Source organism: Cupressus sempervirens, chromosome 11 (assembly GCF_028749045.1).
Source record: "Cupressus sempervirens isolate cs-2001-9-10 chromosome 11, ASM2874904v1, whole genome shotgun sequence".
Lineage (NCBI taxonomy): Eukaryota > Viridiplantae > Streptophyta > Pinopsida > Cupressales > Cupressaceae > Cupressus > Cupressus sempervirens.
In genome coordinates, this window is record NC_143128.1 from 317,120,278 (window position 1) to 317,144,026 (window position 23,749).

Below are 23,749 nucleotides of genomic sequence, written 5' to 3' on the forward strand. Positions count from 1 at the left end.
TTATTTGTTGTGTGATACATTGACTTGTCAGCTACATAGTATCTTACATGATTTTACGTTCTCTTTATCATAATTCAAAAAGTGACTTATACCATTTCTTACAAATGTACGCCAACATGATTGTACTTTGTTTTCATATTCCTATTTGCAAGCTTATATATGATACAGAAAGAATCTTAACTATGCTTGGCCTTTGTAATGATACCCCAAAAATTATTGTAAGATAAAGACCTATTTCTACATTGTTGGTAAGTGGATGTTGCATTTTTCAACAATGTCTGTCACAGTGTTAACATGTTCAAGTATTAAAGTTCTAAATTTAAAATCTAACTATAACTATTGTTGATTGGTAATTTACTTATGATATCTAATTTCAAAATCTCCACCTAAACAGGAATAAATATATTGAATAGTTGATTATTAGAAAATAAGCCATTGTCCCTCTTACATATTGGCACCATAGTTTATATTCGATACAAAAAGTGATAAATGAGAGACATCTTTGTACTATAATGGTCTTTAAAAGGTTGAGATAAAAAAGCTACAACAAATGATTTATAAGAGCTAAGGACTGTCTATAATTGATGATAAAAATTGTAATATATATTAATGAGTTGCATCATATTAATTGATGATACAAATGTATTATGCACTCCTTAACCTATTATGTACTTTACATATGTTCAAATAGATCCATGTACAAATCTAGATTAAATGCAACTTGCATCTGTAACAAAACAATAAAATTTTACAATCCCTACCATCCTATGCACATTACATGTTTTCTACTATATCAAGATGAAAACAATATTTCTACTATATCAAGATGAAAACAATACAACAGAAATACATTTCCTCTTCCTAATGATTGCACTCACTTTTATCTTGGAGTAGGTGGAAGAAACAAGCCACGGGATGAAGCAAGATGACATGGAACTCAAAAGGTGACAAAGTTGAGAAAGAAGTGGAGCATATTATGCAAAGATAAAGAAGAAATATTTGTACAAAGGAAACTGATAAATGAACATAAAAGGAAACAAGAACAATCACATGAAACATATAAAAATAGTGTGTCTGTATTCACTGACAACCCTAGGTTCATAACCGCATTAAAATGATTCTAACAAAGAATAGACACAATAAGTACCCTACATACATGTAGTATCTATAAATAATCATATCCATGTATGCTTGTATGTACATCAATTATTAAGACAATGTGTAGGATATGCATCAATGAGAAAAATGCGCATTGATTCTCGCAACCTGATAATATGGATCCAGGGAAGCAACCCGTGCTATGTTGGCAAAATTGACACAAGTAGAGGAAATGTTCATTGCTAGAATCAATCTTCATGGTATTGTGCCAATTCGAGTTTTGAACTATTGCGTACTTGTTTCATAGCTTTCAACTGAGCGACAGACCCAACGCATAGAAAGTTCCCCACTAAATGCCCAATCGGGGCATCGGCTACTTATGTATGAAATGCAAAACCCTACTATCTAGAGGCAAACCTCACCCTTTCTCTGCATTGGATGAGTATTGATTTCCCTCAACTACTTTCACTCGACCAATCTTACAAGTGACACGTTATACTAGAGTTCAATAGAAGTATCAAGGATTCCACATGATATCAAAAGCATAGTGAAGGATTTGCCACATAAAATTCATGTCTTTGATGTCCTCCTAGTAAAAAGGGGCATGCTTATGAGTGTTACATTACTAGAAGTCATGTACAATCTACATTGAAATACAAAATCAAAAATGATTGCTATTATCAAGATGTGGTCATAAATAGTGACCACTTAGCACAACTTCCTGAAAAGAGCATTGATGCCTCAAGCATTTTGCACACCACTAAAACTATAGACCAACTGAAGAGTTGACACAAAAAGCAACAAGATAAGATAAGATGAAAATTGTAATACTGCATCAACTAGCACTTCCTCCTTTGTAGCTATAGTAGGAAACAAAGACTGTGAGCTAGATGTCATCAAACAAACACTAGAGGTTGAAAATGATGATGAGGACATAATCAACTAGCAAAAAATTGATTCCTCGCCAATTAATGCGTACTTTACAGATGGGTTTCTTGATTTCGCATTCCCTACATTGTTCCCAAATGGGATAGTGCTATATAAGCAACTTCGAATTAAAGAAGTAAAAATGCATGATTATGTATTGCAACTGTTAAGATTTCATGACCAAAGATTTGGGCAAAATCCAAGATTCGGCTAATTTTTTACAATCTAATGATGCATCACTATAGCCAAGACTTGGAAACAATATTCTAACAAATGTCAAGGACTTGTGTGCACACATGAAGACACTACCTAACACCCAATTAGCAAAGGAACTTATGCATTTTGGAAGTACCATGAGGGGTATGAGACCCTTGTGGAACAAATGTCATAGAGAATTCTCAAACACGATTCATCAAATAGGATCACCTGCATTGTTGTTTACCCTTAGTGCAGCTAATTCAAAGTGGCCAGATTTGCAACCTCCTCTCTAAACATAATGCTATTTCTACAATCAGGAAGGAATCCGTTAGAGAATGTAATAAATAACACCCATATAATGTCACTATACCTGCCTCAACGTTTTACCATTTTCCAAGAGGAATTCATCGAAAAATTCCTTGGAGCATTAGAGTTTAGGTACAACTATGAATGGCAAAGTCGAGGTACAATGCATGTACATAGATTCATTTGGATAAAAAAATGTACCACACATGGAAAACCTAGATTGGGAAAATATTGTCGATGTGGAAAAGCAAAGAAAACTCTTTAATTTATACATTAGTACCTAGAATCCATTCAAAGCATACGATATGAGCAATACGATATACTGATATGCTCGAGATGCCCCTTGCCTCTTAAACACAAGCTTTAGGCTACACTCTGTTAATTTAGGTCTCATTTCTGATGTACTGAACACACAGCATTTTTTTGGTATGGGCTAAGTATATTACTTTAGGTCTCAGATCTGGAGTTTTGACCATAAAAATAACAATTTATGGCCATTTTATGTTAATTTAGGTCTCAAACCCAATATATTGATCACAATAATAATTGTTAATAGCTAGATTGCGTTAACACTTAATTTAATGGAAAATGTTTGTGTGACTGTTGCAGTGTGCAGGTTTTGCTCATTGCAGGAATGGAGACAACAACCATTCCTTTGGAGTGGACCATGAGTAAAATGGTGAGAAACTTTACATTATCTCGAGGAGGCAGCAACAAAATGTGTATGTGGTAGAGAAGGAGCGCTTGTGAGAGAATCTGATCTTTATTATATTATATTTATAGTTGAAAATTTTTAAGTAATATTTTCAGTTGGAAAAGCTCTAGCTCTTATATCCCTATATTTTTTTTATAGTTCCTGCCACGACAGGAAACTATAGCGGAGGCTTCTCTATTAACTAGTTATTAAAATGATCTTCAATGCCCAATAAAAATTCATCTTTACTAAAGATTTAATTTTCGTTTCTTACTTTCATCAGCGAAGCTGCATGTTATTTAACCAATATATCATTCCAAAGTTTTTAAAACTTCCCCATTGGTTGAGTTTACGGTTGCAGAATGGAAGGTAGGTTCACGAGGCGGGAGAACGCACATGCCTCTAGGAACTACTCTGTTCGAGATGGACTTAAACTTGGTGCTGCACAGTTAATAATTTCATAGTGGAACTAGCAGTAAGGAAAATGTTTTTGGCCATTGAAAATTGTATTGTTGTGTTGAAGAGTTCTCCAATTATGAAGATTGTGTTGCTGTCACATATCTGATGATGTGTTTTGATATAGCTATTTATAGTTTGTAATGGAATTTAATCACTGGTGTCATTTTTAATTATTCTTTTCTTAAACAATTGCAAAGGAAAGCGATGCGGCTTCGGTCTGTTCTCATGGTCCCAAGCAGCTTCAAATTTTAGCAGCCTTGCTTCTGGTACTATGTATTAGTTGCCTACATCATTGCTCTTGTATTGACGTTCTGCAATGCATATGAGTGTGGGTTAACTGACTGGAGTTTGGCCTCCAATTATGGAATCGTTGGAGCTTGAGTGGGAAAGCGTAATGGCTGTGTGTGCTTGCAGGTTTAGCTTAATGTGGGGTAATGTTGTATATTGTGAGCACTGCTTCAGATCTGTCGCAGGATTTCAAGACTGGATACTTAACCCTCTCATCTCCCAAATCAATGTTTGTGAGCCAAATGGTGGGCACTGCAATGGGGTGCATTATTGGGTCCTGCACTTCTGGCTTTCGTATAAGGCATTCATTGTGAGGTCCAAAAATGGAGAATGAGGTATGGCCATCTAGGGAGTGGAAGGGTTTTTTCCCTCGCTCATGACTGCCTCAAATTACGCTTCGGCTTCTTTGCTTTTGCTGTAGCAGTTGACATAAATAGAGACAAAGTACAAAGAAGAATTTCTCAGTACATTCCCTTACCAATGGCCTTGGCCATTCCATGTCGTTAGTCTTTCGCTTATAGTGGGTTTTTATGTGCTTATTTGTTTAACTTGATAATCACCAAGCCCTATGTTTCTATTTTGCAGAAAGCTCTCAATGTTTAACTTAATATTACTCTCTTCAGATCCTCCATGTCATTGTCTTGCAGCCTGGTTAGAATAAATTAAGGGTTTTGATTTTGCAACTTAAATAAAAAGTCATTCATTATCTTTGTGATATGGTAAGCGTCTTTTTAGGCTACAATTATATCCAATTGGCACAAAGTTTCTTAGCGAATGACATCTGGTTTTTCCCAGATTGCATAGAAGCGACTCCTTAAACCAATAAAGATATTTAACTCAGATTGAGGTCGCCAAACTTTCATTTTTCCGAAATGGAGTAGAAACATAGTCAGGCTTTCGTGCCCAAAGCTTAGTTACCATAAGTTTTGGGTTTCTTGTTGGCAGCTATTTCACATTTTCCACAATCGATGGAAAAATTAATACAACCAAAAATGATTTGCAGAAATATATTACCAATAAACTTACAGTATTTGTATTACTTCCTTCTGAGAGGCTATTACTTCCTTCTGAGAGGCCATTTCGTTGACAAAGTATCTTGTACAGTTAGAAAGACAACAGTAAACCCTATGAATATTAGAAATACAAACAATGGAGAGATAAGTCAGTATACTGAATAAGTTATACGGCGCAATAATCAGTAGATGGATATGAAGAATGCTTATGCCCCAGGATTAAAAGAAGTAAACAACCTGCTGAGAAAACGATGATAAACAATGAATTAACTCTTCATACGTTGCCCCAAACTTAATAAACGGGACCCAATGCCCACCTCTAGCAAAAACAAAAAGCTTAACGGCTTAAACATAACTTGAGAGGACAAGCATTTGTGATAGACTCGCAAAGCCCTAAGCTGATCCATCAGTAGAAAGTTTTGCTGGCTTGACTCTCAGCAAACTCACAAACTTTTACAGAAACCTGTAGAGCTTTCTACATTTGCGTTCTCATATATAGAACTTGGTAAAACAATTGATCTGCAAATTGCATTATTTTGAAGTCATGACATTATTAAAAAACTTAAACAAATTATCTAAAACTTAAAACACTCGTCTTCATTTCAACATTCATTTGTTTAGCATCGTTTTCTTTAAACCCTCAAAACTTTGTTTAATTTATAAATGATCTCAAATCCATTGAACAATAAGTAATTGCTCCAGTTGGGCATCTGCTAGGTGTCTCTGTAACAAAACAAATAGTCCTTCGAAATTTTAAACGTTTGTAGCTTGTTACATAATTTTGAGAGGATTTGCAAATTATATTCATGTCATTCATGTTATTCTAAATTGGAAAATACATTTTATCTTCACATTCAGTTTTTAAACTTCTCAAGCCAGACACTGGAATCGGCCTGGTCACTGTCGGTACCGATACTACGCTTAAAACCATTTGTTCGATAACTTCCAACTAAATGATTTCTGATGATTATTAGTTTCAGATGAGAATAGACTATAAATTGAAAAGCCTACTGCTCTGGTTTAGTGATTGCAGGATTCTTTTTAAGGATTTACATGGTATTTTAATACAAATTGACTCCCCTGTTCTAAATAGTACTACAGTGAAAATATAATTTAAAATTATGCAAACACTTGAGGGTTTGGCTGTTAACTGAACATTATGAATAGTCGGTTGTTGAATCCTCGTTCTTGCATAATTCTCATTTGGAACGTGATTGATGCAATTTTTGAGATAACTTTCAGAAGTAACAGAACTTCTATCCCAATTACATTTTACTAAATTGCTCTAGTGATAGCAATTAGCTCACATCAAAATTTTAATAAAACAATACTTTTGAGTTCTGACTCTCACTTTCTCCATCAAAACCTATGCATTGATCTCTTTGTGCGATTGAGGGTGGGGGCATTTGAGATGGCGGCCTCATAAATTTTCAATAGTGTTTTAGAATCAGGACGTCCTTTAATAATCTTGCTAATAAACCTTGCCTCTGTCATCCTCAAAACCGTGAAACGAGGAAGGTTACGGTCATCTATGGATCTCATTTTCTGCTAAACCAGACACCTGGGCCTCATTGTATTTTCCAAACTGAGGTGCAACAAGCTAGGGTGCTTCAGTACATAATCTAGAGGGAGCTTCGTCTTATCAACTAGCAAGTTCATCTTTTCGCTAACATGTTCCTTTGAGGAAAACATAACTCGAGGAGCAGCCCCAAGTAGTTGCCAGGTTTGTTCAGTTGACAGCCCGCAGTGTTTGAAATTCTCTATCTTGGCCTCTAATGTTTCCATGCGGCTAAGAGTTACTGCACTTACTATATATTTGAACATTTTCCCCCTCTGATCAGGAGCGATCTTGTGAATGAGATCGACACGCGTAGGCGTTAGAGAAGTTCGTGAGAGAACGACCAGATCTACCTGTAAGAAGCTTACGAGCTCCGCCCCGCAAAACCCCCATCCTTCCCAAAAAGCAAGCGAGGGCTTCAAGGTCTTCTCCAAGCCATAACAAAGAAGTCGTGGATATCTTAACAGGGCTTTAACAAGCGCATTCTCGGACTGGAATACGTTCTTCAGAAATTCCATCTTGGGAAGAAGGTTGTTCTCGAGGCTATAGCCCAAAATACTTGGACAGCTGCTCAATAGTTTCACCAGTTTTTGATCCACAAAACCGGAATCTTCCAGCAGTTTGATCTTAGGTTCCAATGTCCTTTCTGTATATCTTGTAAGTTGGGGTTCAACCTTCACTATTTTAGCAACTTCGACTTGAGTGCAGCCGTGCTTCTGCAACAAAGAAAGAAAACCCTCGACGTTGTTGAGAGACCGAAGCTTCTGCAATTGGGGAGGCTTCCTGAACATAAGGGCTATGCCGGCATCAGACAAATTAAGTTTGGAGGAAGAGAAGTGGTAAAAGAGGCCCTTCGAAAGAGATTGAGTTGAGAAAACATTCCGAAGATGGAAGGGGTGTATATTTAAAAGGAGTTCACAGCGTAAACTGGAATGCAGGGGAGCTGCTGCAGCAAAGAATAGTTTCCGGCAGAACATGTTGTTCATCATGGAAGCTGCTCCAACAATGGATTCTAGGGTTTTCGCCAGAAGAATTGTATGCCAAACTAATTCAAATGAGATTCTTCGTGGTTGCCTTCTTTTTATCAAAATATATATTAATTTTAAAATACCTAGAAATAACTAATTCAATTTGTTAATTGTAACAACCAGAAAATATAATTAAACTTATTTTTAGATTAAAAAATTATATCACAACCTATTGGCCACGAAATTTATGAAATCTATCAAGTATGGTTCAAGTTTGGTTCATGGCACAACTTTACCTTTGTTGAAAATCAATTCTCACTTTAATTTTACCTATGTGCTTGTACTTACATGAGAAATGTCCTAAATGGATTGTGTACAATGTATAATATGAACCATATTTATAGTATGCAAAAGTAATATTATATAGATGTGCATTCTGAATCTTATGAAATCTATCAAGTATGGTTCAAGCCTGGTTCATGGCACAACTTTACCTTTGTTGAAAATCAATTCTCACTTTAATTTTACCAATGTGCTTGTACTTACATGAGAAATGCCCTAAATGGATTGTGTACAATGTATAATATTCACCATATTTATAGTATGCAAAAGTAATATTATATAGATGTGCATTCTGAATCTAGACATGTGGAGAAATGGGGAATAATATTCTTGAAGTAGATGCAATCTAATAGTTTTGACAAGGTAGTTTGGGACAATGGTATTCTCTAATAGGGTTGGAGAATTTAGATGAGCCCATTGTTGTTTTGATTTTGTCAAAATGTCTTAAATAGAGTAATGCAATTGTTATGTAGATGGAACTTGACAGTGAGGGGCCCTTATCCTTATCATGATCCCCAAGGATCACAATATTATGGAAACATTACGATTTCTAAAAACATTGAACTTGTTAACTCAAGCCCCTTCATCAATGGGAAATAACTTTATAAAATGGATGGCATTTCCTTCAAGTGCAACCTAATACAACATTGAAGCTTGCAGATTACTACAACAAAGGTAGACAATTTGTCTTAAGCAACATCCCTGATAACCCAGATGGAAGATCTCCTTACCTGTAGACTATTACAATCTCTAGAATGTAGAGGGTACTTATTGAGATTGTATTCCAAAACTATGAAAATACCATTCAAACATGGAATTTGGATGGATACTCTTTCTTTGTTCCAGGCTATGTTAGAGATCTTGAATTTGATAATATTTTTTCAATTCTCTTTTCTTTATTACATTGCTCAAAAGATCCATTTATTGTAAATTAACATAATGTATGGAGAAGAGTGGACACCACGAAGCATGAAGGGCTACAATATGTTTTATAAAGCTACTCCATGCACAACCTAGGCCTAGGTTCATCACCAAACTAATCATGTTTTGGTACACACTAAATGATCTTCCCCATTAACGCACACACACAAGAATAAACATGTATATATAGAGTAGATGCCTCATTCAAATTCTTCAATTCATCATGTTAATTTATTAGAAATTTTGACGAGTTTGTCAGGGAAAAATTGAATTCCATGAATGAAGCTATACCCCATCTCTTTTGAATCTCATTTAACAAATATACCACTATGTACATTGATTCACCTTGCTCTCTACTTGACTCACCTTTACAGTACTTATACAAATCAGCTACATTGAATATTGGTGAAATGTCTACCCCAATTAGAAGTTCAGTCTCATAAGCATTTGTTGAAAACTTTCATATAACCTTACATGGGCCAATCTTCTTGCTTTTTGGCTTGTTATAGGCTCCCTATGGAAACCTTGTTAGAAACAATGGTCCACCAATATAACTATGAAGGGGAGGGGGGTGTGAATTAGTTATATGATAGTTTAAAACATTTATCCTCTTAAACAATCTTGACCATTCAACCAAAGTAAACAACAACCACAAAGAGATGCACATAAACAATTACACCAGATATGTTGACTAGGGAAACCCTTGATCAAAGGGAAAACTCCGGTGGGAATGATGCCCACAAAATGATGTCCTAATATGAATATTCCTTGTTAGAGGATGGACCCTGTTAGGAGTCTATTACAACATTTAGCACAAAGAGTCCTTGTTAGGAGACTTTGAATCCCTGTTAGGAGTTATGGAAGGCAGCTGAACCCACTGTCCAAACAGCTTCAAGATCATATCAACGAACCCACTATCCAATTGACCTCGGTACTATTCCTTTCAGAATAATAGATGTCTAACAAGTTTCCATTTCTTCCTTTGTCCAGTACGTCGAACTCCTTCACCTTCAAATCATGCAATCAGATCCGGAACTCTTAACTCAGCAACAATAACCCTTAAGGTCACTTACACGCATAGGTAGATCACTTTGCATTTGTATCGCTTTGCTGCTTAGTAATTCACAAGTCTTCTCTACTCATCTATGTGTAAAACAAGGAAAACATCTTTCCTTTATACCATGCTTAATAATAAATCCTTAAGTCGGCTTTCCACATGTTAATTAAATGAAATACAAATTTAATTAATGTTGTCGACTCACAATTATACACAAAATTTCATGTGTACGACTTCTGTACATGCACACTCTCTGACATCATCAACGGTCAATAAACTATCTCCAGTTTACTGCGCAACCCTTCGCTACAATTGTAACGAACTGTAGCAATCATGCAATAGGAATTGCTTTCCTAATACTTTGTTTCCATACGGTTCTCTATAGATCAACCATATCTTATGTACATTGTCGATTCAGGTTCTGCGCACTTACCCTTGTAACAAATACATAATGTAGTATGCGTTGGTAACTGCGCATCATCAGATAAGTAATATAATGTTTTCAATACAAAAATCACAATTTGTTGCTATGTCAATCTTTTACAAACTTATTACTATGTTGTCATCAATGACAAACATAGTTATAAATACATCATATCAATGTTCTACAATGCTCCCCCATAGCATCAACATTCATGCTAATAAACCTTTCCTTATGCAAGTGTGCCATAAACAACTCTCCAACTTCAAATTATTGTCCTCTTCTATGTTTATCAACATCTTCCTTGTATTTCATGACTCTCTTCTCTAAAGCTCTTTTCACTTCCTTATGCACTTTATGAATGTACTTAGCAAAATCTTCTGCAACAACACTTCTTCTAGTCAAATCAACATTATCCCTCAACTCATCAACTACCCTTGGACTATATCCATATATCACTTGGAATGGGCTCTTCCCTATGCTTTGGTTAACTAAGTTGTTATAAGTAGATTATGTTTGTGCCAATATGAAATCCCATTGAGTTAGTTTGTCTCCCACCAAACATCTCAAGAGATTACCCAAGCTTCAGTTTACAACTTCTATTTGACCATTAGTTTGAAGATGGTATGTTGAACTAAATCCTAACTGTCCCCATCTTCTTTCACAAGGTACGCAAAAAATGTCCAACAAATGTTGTATCTTGGTCTAAAATAATGCTTTTTGGCAAACCATGCAACTGAACTACCTCTTTGAAGAATAATGAAGCTATATGGGAAGCATCACTACACTTTCGACATGGTATAAAAAGAGCCATTTTTAAAAACCTATCCACTACTACAAAGATAGAGCCATGACCTCTTTGTGTCGGATGTAGCCCACAAACAAAATCCATGCCAATGCACTCCCATGATATGTAATAGAGGTCCTACGATGGACAATAAAACTACTCAATACATATTGAGCAATAATAGATTGTACACTTTGGGGAGCAATAATTGAACAAGTAGGTGCACAATTGAAACAAAAGTATAACTTACAAGAGACCAACATTGTAATTATCAAGGGTGGGTGTATATTTGAATATAATGGTAGAGTAATCAGCACAACAAGTACTACACACATAATGGTAGATGTTTAGATCAAAGAAGTCCAACAATTGAAATCTTGGTTTGACACAAATGTCAAAGATGAGGGAGAAACATTAGTCAAATATGCTTTAGTAACCCCTCTAATTACAAGAATGACAATTAAAGTCATACAAGAATAGGTCACTCGTACATCACAAACTTTCAAATGCATGGTGAAGGCAACTTCTATATTCATCATAACTGATAAAATTTCCTACCCAACTTGTTTAAATCAAATTAAAGGAAAGCAATGAAAAAACAAGTTATCTAAGATAGACATGAAGCATGGTATTGTTCTAATTGTGACTAGACTTCTATAGAATTCAACTATAGATACGTGGTTTGGATAAAATTACAAGACTATATAGGTACAATGTGGGCGACTACATTTGATGAGGAAGTGACACAACTAATAGGCATACCTATAGATGCATTTCTAAAACTACAAAATGATGAAGAGACTAAAGAAAATAGGCAAAAAATTATAAGAGATGTTATAGATAGCCAGTATATCTTCATCGTAACATGTCAACTTGAGATATCTAACAATGAAGAATGATTAAAGGAAAGCATTACAGATGTGTAAATGTTGGAGTTTGCATCAAAAAGCAACAACCTCTTAGAGAAAATCATGTGAGTGCCTGATGAAAAAACACAAGAGTAGAAAGAAACATGTTGAAATCATTTGTGTCGTGCATCTATTGCAATTCTGAACAATTTTAAAATGTATAATGTATGACCTATATTTCTTAATGTGAACGGGCATATCTTAGTATTATGTGCTACATAGGATACTAAAAATGAAAAATAAAGTGTAATAATCCACGAAAATACAATATTATGTGAAAAAAAATGAATGAAGCAATTTCCATGTAATACAAAGTATTTTGAAGTGAAGAGCCTATAACACAACGGTAACTTGTGAGCCTCTCATCAAGGAGGTCTTGGGTTCAAATCCACTCTAAGTAACATATAATAATAATTAATTTCAATAAATAATAATAATTAATCTAGGCTTCAGCCCATTACCTATCAAAAAAAAATACAAAGTATTTTGAAATTATTTAGCTCATTCAATATTTACAATGGTACTTAGTATAGTTAAATATAGGCTCATTTGTTCATTTTTTATTCTATGGACAAGTCCGCCTTGGTTGTATTTAAAACAACTATCATTTTTTCTTTTGAAACTATGCAAAATTAATGCTTTCGCAAAATAGAAAATTTAAGACTTGTGCCATCATTTAAAGAACTACAAAAAAATTGACTCTCACTAGTTATTATCTTCAATCTGATTGTAAAGAGTATACAAATGCATTACTTTAAATGGACTACTAGTTCAATAGATCAAATTCATATGACAAATAGTTGTCACTGTAGTGTAATTATGAGATGGATTGTGTAAATATGTTATGGAGCTTAAGCAAATGCAAGACTAATCATTCTTCTATCCTTATAAATGATTACTTTGATCAACTCAAGCTGGAAATAAAAAAATCAAATGAAGTTGAAAATAAATTGGATGAACTATAGCAATTCAAATCATATGACATCAATGAATTTAACATGTTTATGAGAACCTGTGTAATAAGCTTATAGCTACATAGAACTCTACATGATTTGTTGTGAAATAAATTGACTTGTCAGCTACATAAAATCTTACATGATTTAATGTTCTCTTTATCATTATTCAAAAAGTGACTTATACCATTTCTTACAAATGTACGCCAACATGATTGTACTTTGTGTTCATATTCCTATTTGCAAGCTTAAATATGATACAGAAAGAATCTTAACTACACCCGGCCTTTGTAATGATACCTAAAAAATTTATTGTAAGATAAAGACCTCCTTTTGCATTGTTGATAAGTGGGCGGTGCATTTTTCAACAATGACCGTCATACTGTTAACAGGTTAAAGTCTTAAAGTTTTAAATTTAAAATCTAACTATAGCTATTGTTGATTGGTAATTTACTTTTGATAACCAATTTCAAAATCTCCACCTAAATAGGAATAAATATATTGAATGGTTGATTATTAGAAAATAAACCATCTTCCCTCTTACATACTACCACCATAGTTTATATTCTATACAAATAGTGATAAATGAGAGACATCTTTGTTCTATAATGGTCTTTAAAAGGTTAGGGTAAGAAAGCTACAACAAATGATTTATAAGAGCTAAGGAATGTCTATCGTGTGTTGCACTAATTCAGGGACTATCTCACCAACAAATTACTGATGATAATTAATGATAAAATTTGTAATATATATTAATAGGTTGCATCATATTAATTGATCATACAAATGTATTATGCACTCTTAACCTATTATGTACTTTACATATGTTTAAATAGATCCATATGCAAATGATAAATAAAAACTATGCAATTAAAAAGTATGATGAACCATGAAAAGTTTGACTTTGTTGTGTTAAATTACTATCTAGATTAAATGCAACTTACATCTTTAACATGCTTCAGCAATAAAAATTTACAATCCCTACCATGCTATGCACATTACATGTTTTCTACTATATCAAGACGAAAACAATACAATAGAAATACATTTCCTCTTCCTAATGATTGCACTCACTTTAATCTTGGAGTAGGTGGAAGAAACAAGCCACGGGATGAAGCAAGACGACATGGAACTCGAAAGGTGCAAAGTTGTGAAAGAAGTAGAGAATATTATGCAGAAGATAAAGAAGAAATATTTGTACGAAGGAAAGTGAGAAATGAACAAAAAAGGAAACAAGAACAATCACATGAAACACATAAAAATAGTCCTCATGTATTCACTGACAACCCTAGGTTCAGAACCGCATTAAAAAGATTCTAACAAAGAATAGACACAATAAGAACCCTACAGACATGTAGTATCTATAAAGAATCATATGTGTGTATGCTTGTATGTACATCAGATATTAACACAATGTGTAGGAGATGCATCAGTAAGAAAAATGTGCACTGATTCTCATTTCTGATGTACTGAACACAATAATCAATATTTATGGCCAGAGCATTTTTTTGGTATGAGCTAAGTTTGTTAATTTAGGTCTTAGATCTGATGTTTTGACCATGAAAATAACAATTTATGGTCATTTTATGTTAATTTAGTTCTCAGACCCAATATATTGATCACAATAATAACTGTAAATGGCTAGATTATGTTAATTTAATGAAAACTGTCCGTGTGACTATTGCAATGTGCAGGTTCTGTTCATTGCAGGAATGGAGAAAACAACCATTCCTTTAGAGTGGACCATGAGTAAAATGGTGAGAAACTTTAGATTATCTAGAGGAGGCAGCAACAAAATGCGTCTGTAGTGGGGAAGGAGCGCCTTGTAAGAGAATCTGATCTTTATTATATTATATTTATAGTTGAAAATTTTGAAGTAATATTTTCAGTTGGAAAAGCTCTAGCTCTTATATCCTGTAGTGCCTGCCCCTAAGTCGCATTTCAGTCTTCATTGCCAAACTCTTTTAGGCCAATTTATGTTTGATGATTAGTATTATTATTTTAGAGATTATCAGATGTTGTTTTACACTCAGTTTATTATATGATGAGATTACTTGGTACTTTATATTTCATGCATGTATGATGATTATTCAATGCTTTCAGTTATCGATGATGATTAGTTAGATGGTTTATTATCACATGTGCTTTCTTATGGATAGTTACCCCATACTGCATGTGTATGGTGTGCGTGTTTGTTTTATTTATGTATGGTGTTTCTGATGTGGTTAAGGAAGGGAGTCGTAGTCACTTGCTAGTCGGGATCTACACGATGCACCACTTCCTGCCATTGTCTGTTTAGCTTAGAATATTGCGTTTGTACATGCGTGGTTTTTTATGCAGGTTGCAGGTACCGGATATCGACTTCCCTGAATTGTCAGGATGAGCGTACCCTATCGCACTCTCTCAATGGCAAGAGAGGGGAGATAAACTCTTAAGTCCAATTCCTAAACCCTTTAGCCAATTGTCCTAATTGATAATTAGGACAAGTATCTGAGTTAAGTACCCTCTGAATGCATCAAATGATGTAATTTCGAGATTATAACCTTTTTGTTTTGATTTAGTATATGCTTTTCTATGTTGGGTTTTCGTATGTTGTTATATGAGTCCTTGATGTGTTTTCTAGTAATTAAGTCTAATTAAAAAGATTAATTAATGATTTAATTTAATAGAGAATTATTATGATATCTTTAATATTTAATTAATTGAGAAATTAATTAAGTAAAAGAACTAAATTTGGAGATTAAAGTTCAAAGATAAATTTAGAATAGGATAATATTTATTTAATTTAATAATAATATAATTGGAGTTCATTTTTAAATAAATGCTAAATATTATTGTTATTAAATTAATTAAATATGTTATCAAGTAAGTTTCTAAAATTAATTTAAAAAGTTGAAAGATATTAAATTATTAAGAATTCTAGATCGCATGATCTAAGCATGAGTTTAAATATGAGAATTAAATTAAAAGATTAAATAATAGAAATAAATAATGTTATTTTAATTTCATGAAGTGCACATGAGATTAAAGTAATTAATTAATTTAAAATAGAAGTCAAGTGGAATATTAAATAAAGTTATTTAATAAATCAACTTAATGTGCATAAAAGATGAATGCAAATTAAAAGAAAAGATAAGAAAGGTTAATTCGAGAGTTAACTGAGTTATGCAATGAGTCTTCTCGGATGAACGGACAATTAGTGCCCCGATTTGAGGAGAATTTGCTTATCACAACTTTGGGGGTTCATTTTTGAGGGACACGATTTGGGACACGAATTTGGACGGGAATTTTTGAGAGACAATTTTTGGAAGCGAATTTTAGAAGGCGGATACCAAGAAAGTTTTTCAGAGGAAGGTTATTGAGAGGAGCGAATTCTTTTACAGTTCCTGGAGATTGCATAATAGCATCAAGATCAGGTAGGGCCTTGTGTTATTGATTATCAATTTATTACGCAATTATCCTTTCCTGTCTTCTTCGTGTCTGGGGTTTGTAAATCTGATTTCTCTGTGATGAAAGTTTTAACCTTTCAATATTGTGAATTCTTTAATTGTTCGTCAATAATTTCTGTACTCATGGAGACTGGAAGAGTTGTTAGAACCCTTGTTTCCTAGATTAAGAAATTAAGATTTAATTGGGTAAGGGTTTTGAATAAAATTTTTTTTTTTGAAAAGTTCTAATTTTCATATATATATATATATATATATATATATATATTTTCCTTGGAGAAAAATTGTTTTAATAAAATTAAATAAAACTAATTTAAAATAAACATAATTTATTATATATATATATATATTTATTTATTTATTGTTTTAATAAAAATTAAATAAAATTAATTTAAAATATACATAATTATTTTATGTATATATATTAAAATAAAGTTAAAAAAAATATATTAAAAAAATATTTATATGTTTTGGGGTGGGCTGGGGCCACCACTTCCCACGCCCCACACTCCCACGCTGTCGCAGCAGGTGGTACTGCGCAGCAGCAGCAGTACAAAGTACTGCTGCCTGCGGCCGCAGGTGTATGACAGGACATCGGGCCTTTAAACACGCCGATCCATTTTTTAAAAAAATAATAATAATAATAATAATAAATTTTGACTTACTTTTTATTAATCGATTTTTTTTTAATGTTTTAAATAAAGATTGTTTTAACTAATATTATTATTATTTAATTTAAAATATATATATATATATATATATATATATATATATATATATATATATATATATATATATATATATATATATTAATATTATTAATAATTTTATAATATTAAATGCTTTTATAGTTAAATAAAATATTAAATTATTTAATTAACTATGGATAAAGTAATATCTGAAAATATTAAAAGAGTTAATATTAAATGAAGATTAAATAATTGGGTCAAATTATAAGGGTAATAGTGAAAAACCTTTACATTAAAAACGTTCGTTGAAACTCAAACTGAGAATTTCAAACTTAAACCTTAGGGTGTATTATGGAAACAAACCCGAACTATGAACTGAATCATACTATATTGTTTTGTTATACTATCTGTGTTTGGGGTTGTTCTAGTATTAACCAGTTTAGGTTGTTACCAGAGGCCCGAGTTTGTGAATGTGAGGTTATGATGATTTGTTCTCGATCTTTTCAAACCAACCAAGGTAATGTGATAGTATGCTCTATGATGGATGTATTTACTGTTTGTTATTGCTCCCAGTTTCCTTGTGTGAAGCTGAGGTGTATGTATTTGAGATACCTAACTTAACCATTTTTGAGTCTCGATCAGTTATACTTGGATTGCTTTTCGGTCGCTTGAGAGGACTGAAGTGTTTGTTATGTTCTTGATGATGTCATGTTTTGACTTGACCACTTTGGAATCTTCGATCAGTATTGTAATTTACTATTGGGATACTTTCTGGTTGCTTATTGGAGAACCATTGGATTTTGTGATTTATCATTGATGCCTTTAGTTGCTGATAGAGAACTGTCGTGATCATATGATTATTATATGATGCTTATCCGTTGCTCATGAAGAACTGATGTAATTTTGTGGTTTATCTTTTATGATGTTTTTTCAATTGCTTGTATAGGACTGAGGTGATTTTATTATGATTCTTTGATTTGTGATTTCATGAGCCTAGGGTAGGTTATCTATGTGTAGTGTCGGAAAGTGGCTTGCAATGGGGATCGGGGCCCTAAGAGGCTGCTTGGAGTAACCCATTGTAAGTTGTTTTAATAAGTGAAAACATTTACACTAAATGAGAGAAAATGAACCTAACAAAATAATTGTATATTCTCTCCCATGCCTTGAGTGCTAGTACAGACTAGGATGGGGTAGAGAGAACGCTTGGTTACGACCTTGCATTCCATAGTATGCCTCGTCAGTACGAGAGGATACTAGTGGCCGCAGGGATCAGTAGGGACCCGGGATTCCTAAGGGATTGCTCGGGTAACTTCTACGTGACTTTTGCGATAACACTTTCCTACTTGCATATTAGGTTTCCTACGTGTCTTTGTGGTTCCTCTGGGTCTAGATGTCTATCTATGTTGGAACCCTTGAGTTAGTATACTTTTAGGATTTCCCAGACTTAAGAGAGTACTTGTGTTTTGTGTTTTGATACCTTGTTTGGGACTTGAGACTATCTCCTCAGCGCGGTGGGAGTGGACCATTTAGGTTCCACGCGGTCGGGTGGTAGTGCTTTTTACTCTTACCATTGAGATCCGTTCCGTGGTCACCGTGGCTAGAGTTTTCGTGATTGGCATTTACCTTCACTATGTTCTTGGATTATTATGATGGATAGTTAGATTTTATGATAGAAGTTTTATCATTATGGATGTATGGATGTATCATATATAGTGAATAGTTTCATATATTTTCACTGTACTTTGTATCATGGATTCGTGGAGGTTGATGCATTTCTATTTTTACATATGTATATTCTTTTAAGCCTTTCATACCCTGTGACTTGTACAGTGGATGATTGAGCATTCCGAATTAATTTGCCAAAAGGCATTCAGAACAAATGTATATTATGGACATGGGACTTTCTGATTATTCTTTCATATGTATGTGATAGTTGTTACACTTAGAATTAATTAAATTTAAACGTGACTCAACGTCTTGGGATCCTTAAGAGATGTAACTTGCGATGTATGTTTATCGATGAATAATGTTATTGCTTCCGCTACTATGTGTTTGAGGTGTATGTTATACTTTCTTACTTTTAAAAAAAAATTGTTTAGCAAACTTAGTGAAACTTTAGGTTAATTCTTTTGGATCCCTTGGCGGGGCGTTACATATCCTATATATTTATTAAAGTCTTTATTTAAAATCATGTTACTCCCAAAGTACCTTTGGCAGCAAGGCATTGTAATTAATTTTTCTTCCAACTAATTCACTTTGATAATATTTCTTTCAATATTATGTGTATAGAATACGATGTTGAAATGGAAGACTTTGAAGGATCCTTTTGTTTCATCTTTTGCGGCTGGATTGAAATTTGTATCTTGAAGTTTTGTGGGTGATATAAATTAAAGGTACACTAGGTTTAATCTTACAAACTAGATTAAACTCTTGTCTTTAACGTACATAGCTTTGCATTACTTTAGGCAAAATTTTCTGTATAGAATATGACTTATTGGCTTAATCAAATAGATGAACTTATTTGATTTGATGGATTCTAAATACCATTGAGTCTTCTTGAACTATTGTCTGAAGTTACACACCTTGCAAAAATCCCACTTCTTAGAAAGTGTTTGGTTCAAAATATATCTTTTCTCTCTACATCATCAACACACATTATAGATTTTGTGTTTTCAGTTTTCCAAATGCATTGTTTACAAGAAGAGTCAATAATCAGTCTTCCCACCAGCAGATGAAAATTCACCAGAACCTTGGAGAGGGAGTCTTTGAGTATCTCAGATGAAGACTCACCAGAACCTTGGAGAGGGAGTCTTTGAGTATCTCATCCACATCAAAATCAGCATCCAGAGGCATTCTTTAAATATAAGAGATTGCGGAAAAGAATCTAACCATAAGTAAATAAATATTTGTGACCATAGTTGGTGTTGTGAAGTGGATTTTACAGGCTTCACAAGCACCAAGTCTCTTGCGATTATATTCATTTTTCTTTCAATTTTCACTCCCTTGTACTTGAAGCTGATGAAAGGGTACACAAAAAGGGGAATCGTTATACTGGAAGTCTGTCCTGAAGTGAAAACCATGAGTTTCAATTCTACAGCCTTAAATCCACTTACAATAGTTTAGGTTAAGATCTAAGGTGTCTTGAGGATGTTCTCTGCTCTGTCGGGGACAATCAAGTATGTATTATTATATGCCTTCTCAGTTGGGGCACCAAGCACCGGGCAGCAATTTTCAAGCAAACTTGAACATCTGATGTAAACAAAGTGGAGTAAATATTACACTCTTGAGATCCTCCATGTCATTGTCTTGCAGCCTGGTTAGAATAAATTAAGGGTTTTGATTTTGCAACTTAAATAAAAAAGTCACTCATTATCTTTGTGATATGCGAAGCGTCTTTTTAGGCTACAGTTCTATCCAATTGGCACAAAGTTTCTTAGCGAATGATATCTGGTTTTGCCCAGATTGCATACAAGCGACTCTTTAAACCAATAAAGGTATTTAACTCAGATTGAGCTCACCAAACTTTCAATTTTCCTGAATGGAGTAGCAACATAGTCAGGCTTTCGTGCCCAAAGCTTAGTTACCATAAGTTTTGGTTTTCTTGTTGGCTGCAATTTCACATTCCCACAATAGATGAAAAAATTAATACAACCAAAAATGATTTGTAGATATATATTACCAATAAACTTACAGTATTTGTATTTCTTCCTTTGTCAGAATCTGAGAGGCTATTACTTCCTTCTGAGAGGCCATTTCCTTTGACAAAGTATCTTGTACAATTAGAAAGACAACAGGAAACCCTATTAATAATAGAAATACAAACAATGGAGAGATAAGTCAGTATACTGAATAAGTTATATGGCCCAATAATCAGTTGATGGATACGAAGAATCCTTATGCCCTAGGATTAAAAGAAGTAAACAACCTGCTGAGAGAACGACAAGAAACAATGAATTAACTCTTCATATGTTGCCCCAAACTTAATAAAACGGGACCCAATGCCCACCTCTGGCAAAAACAAAAAGCTTAACAGCTTAGACATAACTTGAGAGGACAAGCATTTGTGATGGACTCGCAAAGCCCTAAGCTGATCCGTCAGTAGCAAGTTTTGCTGGCTTGACTCAGCAAACTTACAAACTTTTACAGAAACCTGTAGAGCTTTCTACATTTGTGTTCTTATATATAGAACTTGGCTAAATCAATTGATCTGCAAATAGCCTTATTTTGAAGTCTTGACATTATTAAAAATCTTAAACAAATTATCTAAAACTTAGGACACTGCTCTTCATTTCAACATTCATTTGTTTAGCATCGTCTTCTTTAAACCCTCAAAAATTTGATTAATTTATAAATGATCTCAAATCCATTGAACAATAAGCAATTGCTCCAGTTGGACATCTGCTAGGTGTCAGTGTAACACAACAAATAGTCCTTTGAAATTTAGACGTTTGTAGCTTGTTAAATTATTTTGAGAGGATTTGCAAATTATATTCAAGTCATTCATGTTATTCTGAATTGGAAAATCCATTTTATCTTCACATTCAGTTTTTAAACTTGTCAAGCCAGACACTGGAATCGGCCTGGTCACCGTCGGTACCGAAACTATGCTTAAAACCATTTGTTCGATAACTTCCAACTAAATGATTTCTGATGATTATTAGTTTCAGCTGAGCATACATTATAAATTGAAAAGCCTACTGCTCTGGTCTAGTGATTGCATGATTCTTTTTAAGGATTTATATATTATTTTAATACAAATTGACTCCCCTGTTCTAAATAGTACTACAGTGAAAATATAATTTAAAATTATGCAAACACCTGAGGGTTGGGCTGTTAACTGAACATTATGCATTGTCAGTTGTTCAATCCTCGTTCTTGCATAATTCTCATTTGGAACGTGATTGATGCAATTGTTGAGATAACTTTCAGAAGTAACAGAACTTCTATCCATTGAATATTCCAAATACATTACACTCATTTGGAACTTGATTGATGCAATTTTTGAGATAACTTTCAGAAGTAACAGAACTTCTATCCATTGAATATTCCAATTACATTACACTAAATTGCTCTAGTGATAGCAATTAGCTCACTTCAAAATTTTAATAAAACAATACTTACCTTCCTTGAAGAGTAATTAGACAATGAACGCAGTGCAGAGGGTATATCAACAACTCCTGTCGCCCATCATCTGCCTTAGACTAAAACATAAGCTTCATCTGACTTTTGAGTTCTGACTCTCACTTTCTCCATCAAAACCTGTGCGTTGATCTCTTTGCGCGATTAAGGGTGGGGGCATTTGAGATGGCGTTCTCATAAATTTCCAATAGTGTTTTAGATTTAGGGTGTCCTTTAATAATCTTGCTAATAAACCTTGCCTCAGTCATCCTCAAAACCGTCAAAAGAGGAAGGTTACGGTCATCTATGGATCTGATTTTCTGCCAAACCAGACACCTGGGCCTCATTGTCTTTTCCAAACTGATCTGCAACAAACTAGGGTGCATCAGTACATAATCTAGAGGGAGCTTCATCTTATCAACTAGCAAGTTCATCTTTTCGCTAACATTTTCCTTTGAGAAAAACATAACTCGAGGCGCAGCCCCAAGTAGTTGCCAGGTTTGTTCAGTTGACAGCCCGCAGCGTTTGAAATTCTCTATCTTGGCCTCTAATGTTTCCATACGGCTAAGAGCCACTGCACTTACTATATATTTGAACATTTTCCCCCTCTGGTCAGGAGCGATCTTGTGAATGAGATCGACACGCGTAGGCGTTAGAGAAGTTCGTGAGAGAACGACCGGATCTACCTGTAAGAAGCTTACGAGCTCCGCCCCACAAAACCCCCACCCTTCCCAAAAAGCAAGCGAGGGCTTCAAGGTCTTCTCCAAGCCATAACAAAGAAGTCGTGGATATCTTAACAGGGCTTTAACAAGCGCATCCTCGGACTGGAATACGTTATTCAGAAATTCCATATTGGGAAGAAGGTTGTTCTCGAGGCTATGGCCCAAAATACTTGGCCAGCTGCTCAAAAGTTTTGCCAGTTTTTGATCCACAAAACCGGAATCTTCCAGCAGTTTGATCTTAGGTTCCAATCTCTTTTCTGTATATCTTGTAAGTTGGGGCTCAACCTTCATTATTTTAGCAATTTCGACTTCAGTGCAGCCGTGCTTCTGCAACAAATAAAGAAAACCCTCGACGTTGTTGAGGGACTGAAGCTTCTGCAACCGGGGAGCCTTCCTGAAGATAAGGGCTATGTCGGCGTCAGACAAATTAAGTTTGGAGGAAGCGAAGTGGTAAAAGAGGCCCTTCGAAAGAGGTTGAGTTGAGAAAACATTCCGAAGATGGAACGGGTGTATATTTAAAAGGAGTTCACAGCGTAAACTGGAATGCAGGGGAGCTGCTGCAGCAAAGAATAGTTTCCGGCAGAACATGCTGTTCATCATGGAAGCTGCTGTAACAACGTATTCTAGGGTTTTCGCCCTGAAGAATTGTATGTCAAACTAATTAAAATGAGATTTTTCGTGGTTGCCTTCTATTTATCAAAATATATATTAATTTTAAAGTACCTAGAAATAATTAATTCAATTTGTTAATTGTAACAACCAGGAAATATAATTAAACTTATTTTTAGATTAAAAAATTATAGCACATCCTATTGGACGGGAAATTTATGAAATCTATCAAGTTTGGTTCACCGTACAAAATTTACCTTTGTTGAA

The 23,749-nt window shown here is 34.2% G+C and overlaps 1 protein-coding gene, 1 long non-coding RNA gene and 1 pseudogene across 4 annotated transcripts; 1 reads left to right on the top strand and 2 right to left on the bottom strand.

Moving 5' to 3' along the window:
• The first annotated feature begins 2,739 nt into the window (after positions 1 to 2,739).
• On the top strand, positions 2,740 to 4,588 carry LOC149529395 (uncharacterized). The gene is made up of 4 exons (XR_016358714.1): positions 2,740 to 2,955; positions 3,139 to 3,208; positions 3,585 to 3,698; positions 3,880 to 4,588. It is a non-coding gene; the product is annotated as an uncharacterized LOC149529395 (long non-coding RNA).
• Positions 4,589 to 6,154: 1,566 nt separating this feature from the next.
• LOC149529396 (uncharacterized) lies at positions 6,155 to 7,530 on the bottom strand (annotated as a pseudogene).
• A 14,501-nt stretch (positions 7,531 to 22,031) lies between these two features.
• LOC149529397 (uncharacterized) lies at positions 22,032 to 23,547 on the bottom strand. Of its 3 annotated transcripts, none has more exons than XM_089810715.1 (2): positions 22,838 to 23,547; positions 22,032 to 22,516 (listed from the first exon to the last, which is right to left on the bottom strand). In XM_089810715.1, exons 1-2 carry the CDS (start codon positions 23,471 to 23,473, stop codon positions 22,286 to 22,288), a joined length of 867 nt encoding a protein of 288 aa, XP_089666841.1. In that variant the 5' UTR covers positions 23,474 to 23,547; the 3' UTR covers positions 22,032 to 22,285. The 3 variants fall into 3 exon arrangements, with proteins under 3 accessions (XP_089666841.1, XP_089666840.1, XP_089666839.1); XM_089810714.1 differs by having other exon boundaries at positions 22,736 to 23,547; XM_089810713.1 differs by having other exon boundaries at positions 22,032 to 23,546.
• Between the last annotated feature and the right edge of the window lie 202 nt (positions 23,548 to 23,749).

What these genes read in the sequence shown, in the direction of transcription:
- LOC149529397 (XM_089810713.1), bottom strand. Translation starts at nt 23,473, where the DNA reads ATGATGAACAGCATGTTCTGCCGGAAACTATTCTTTGCTGCAGCAGCT.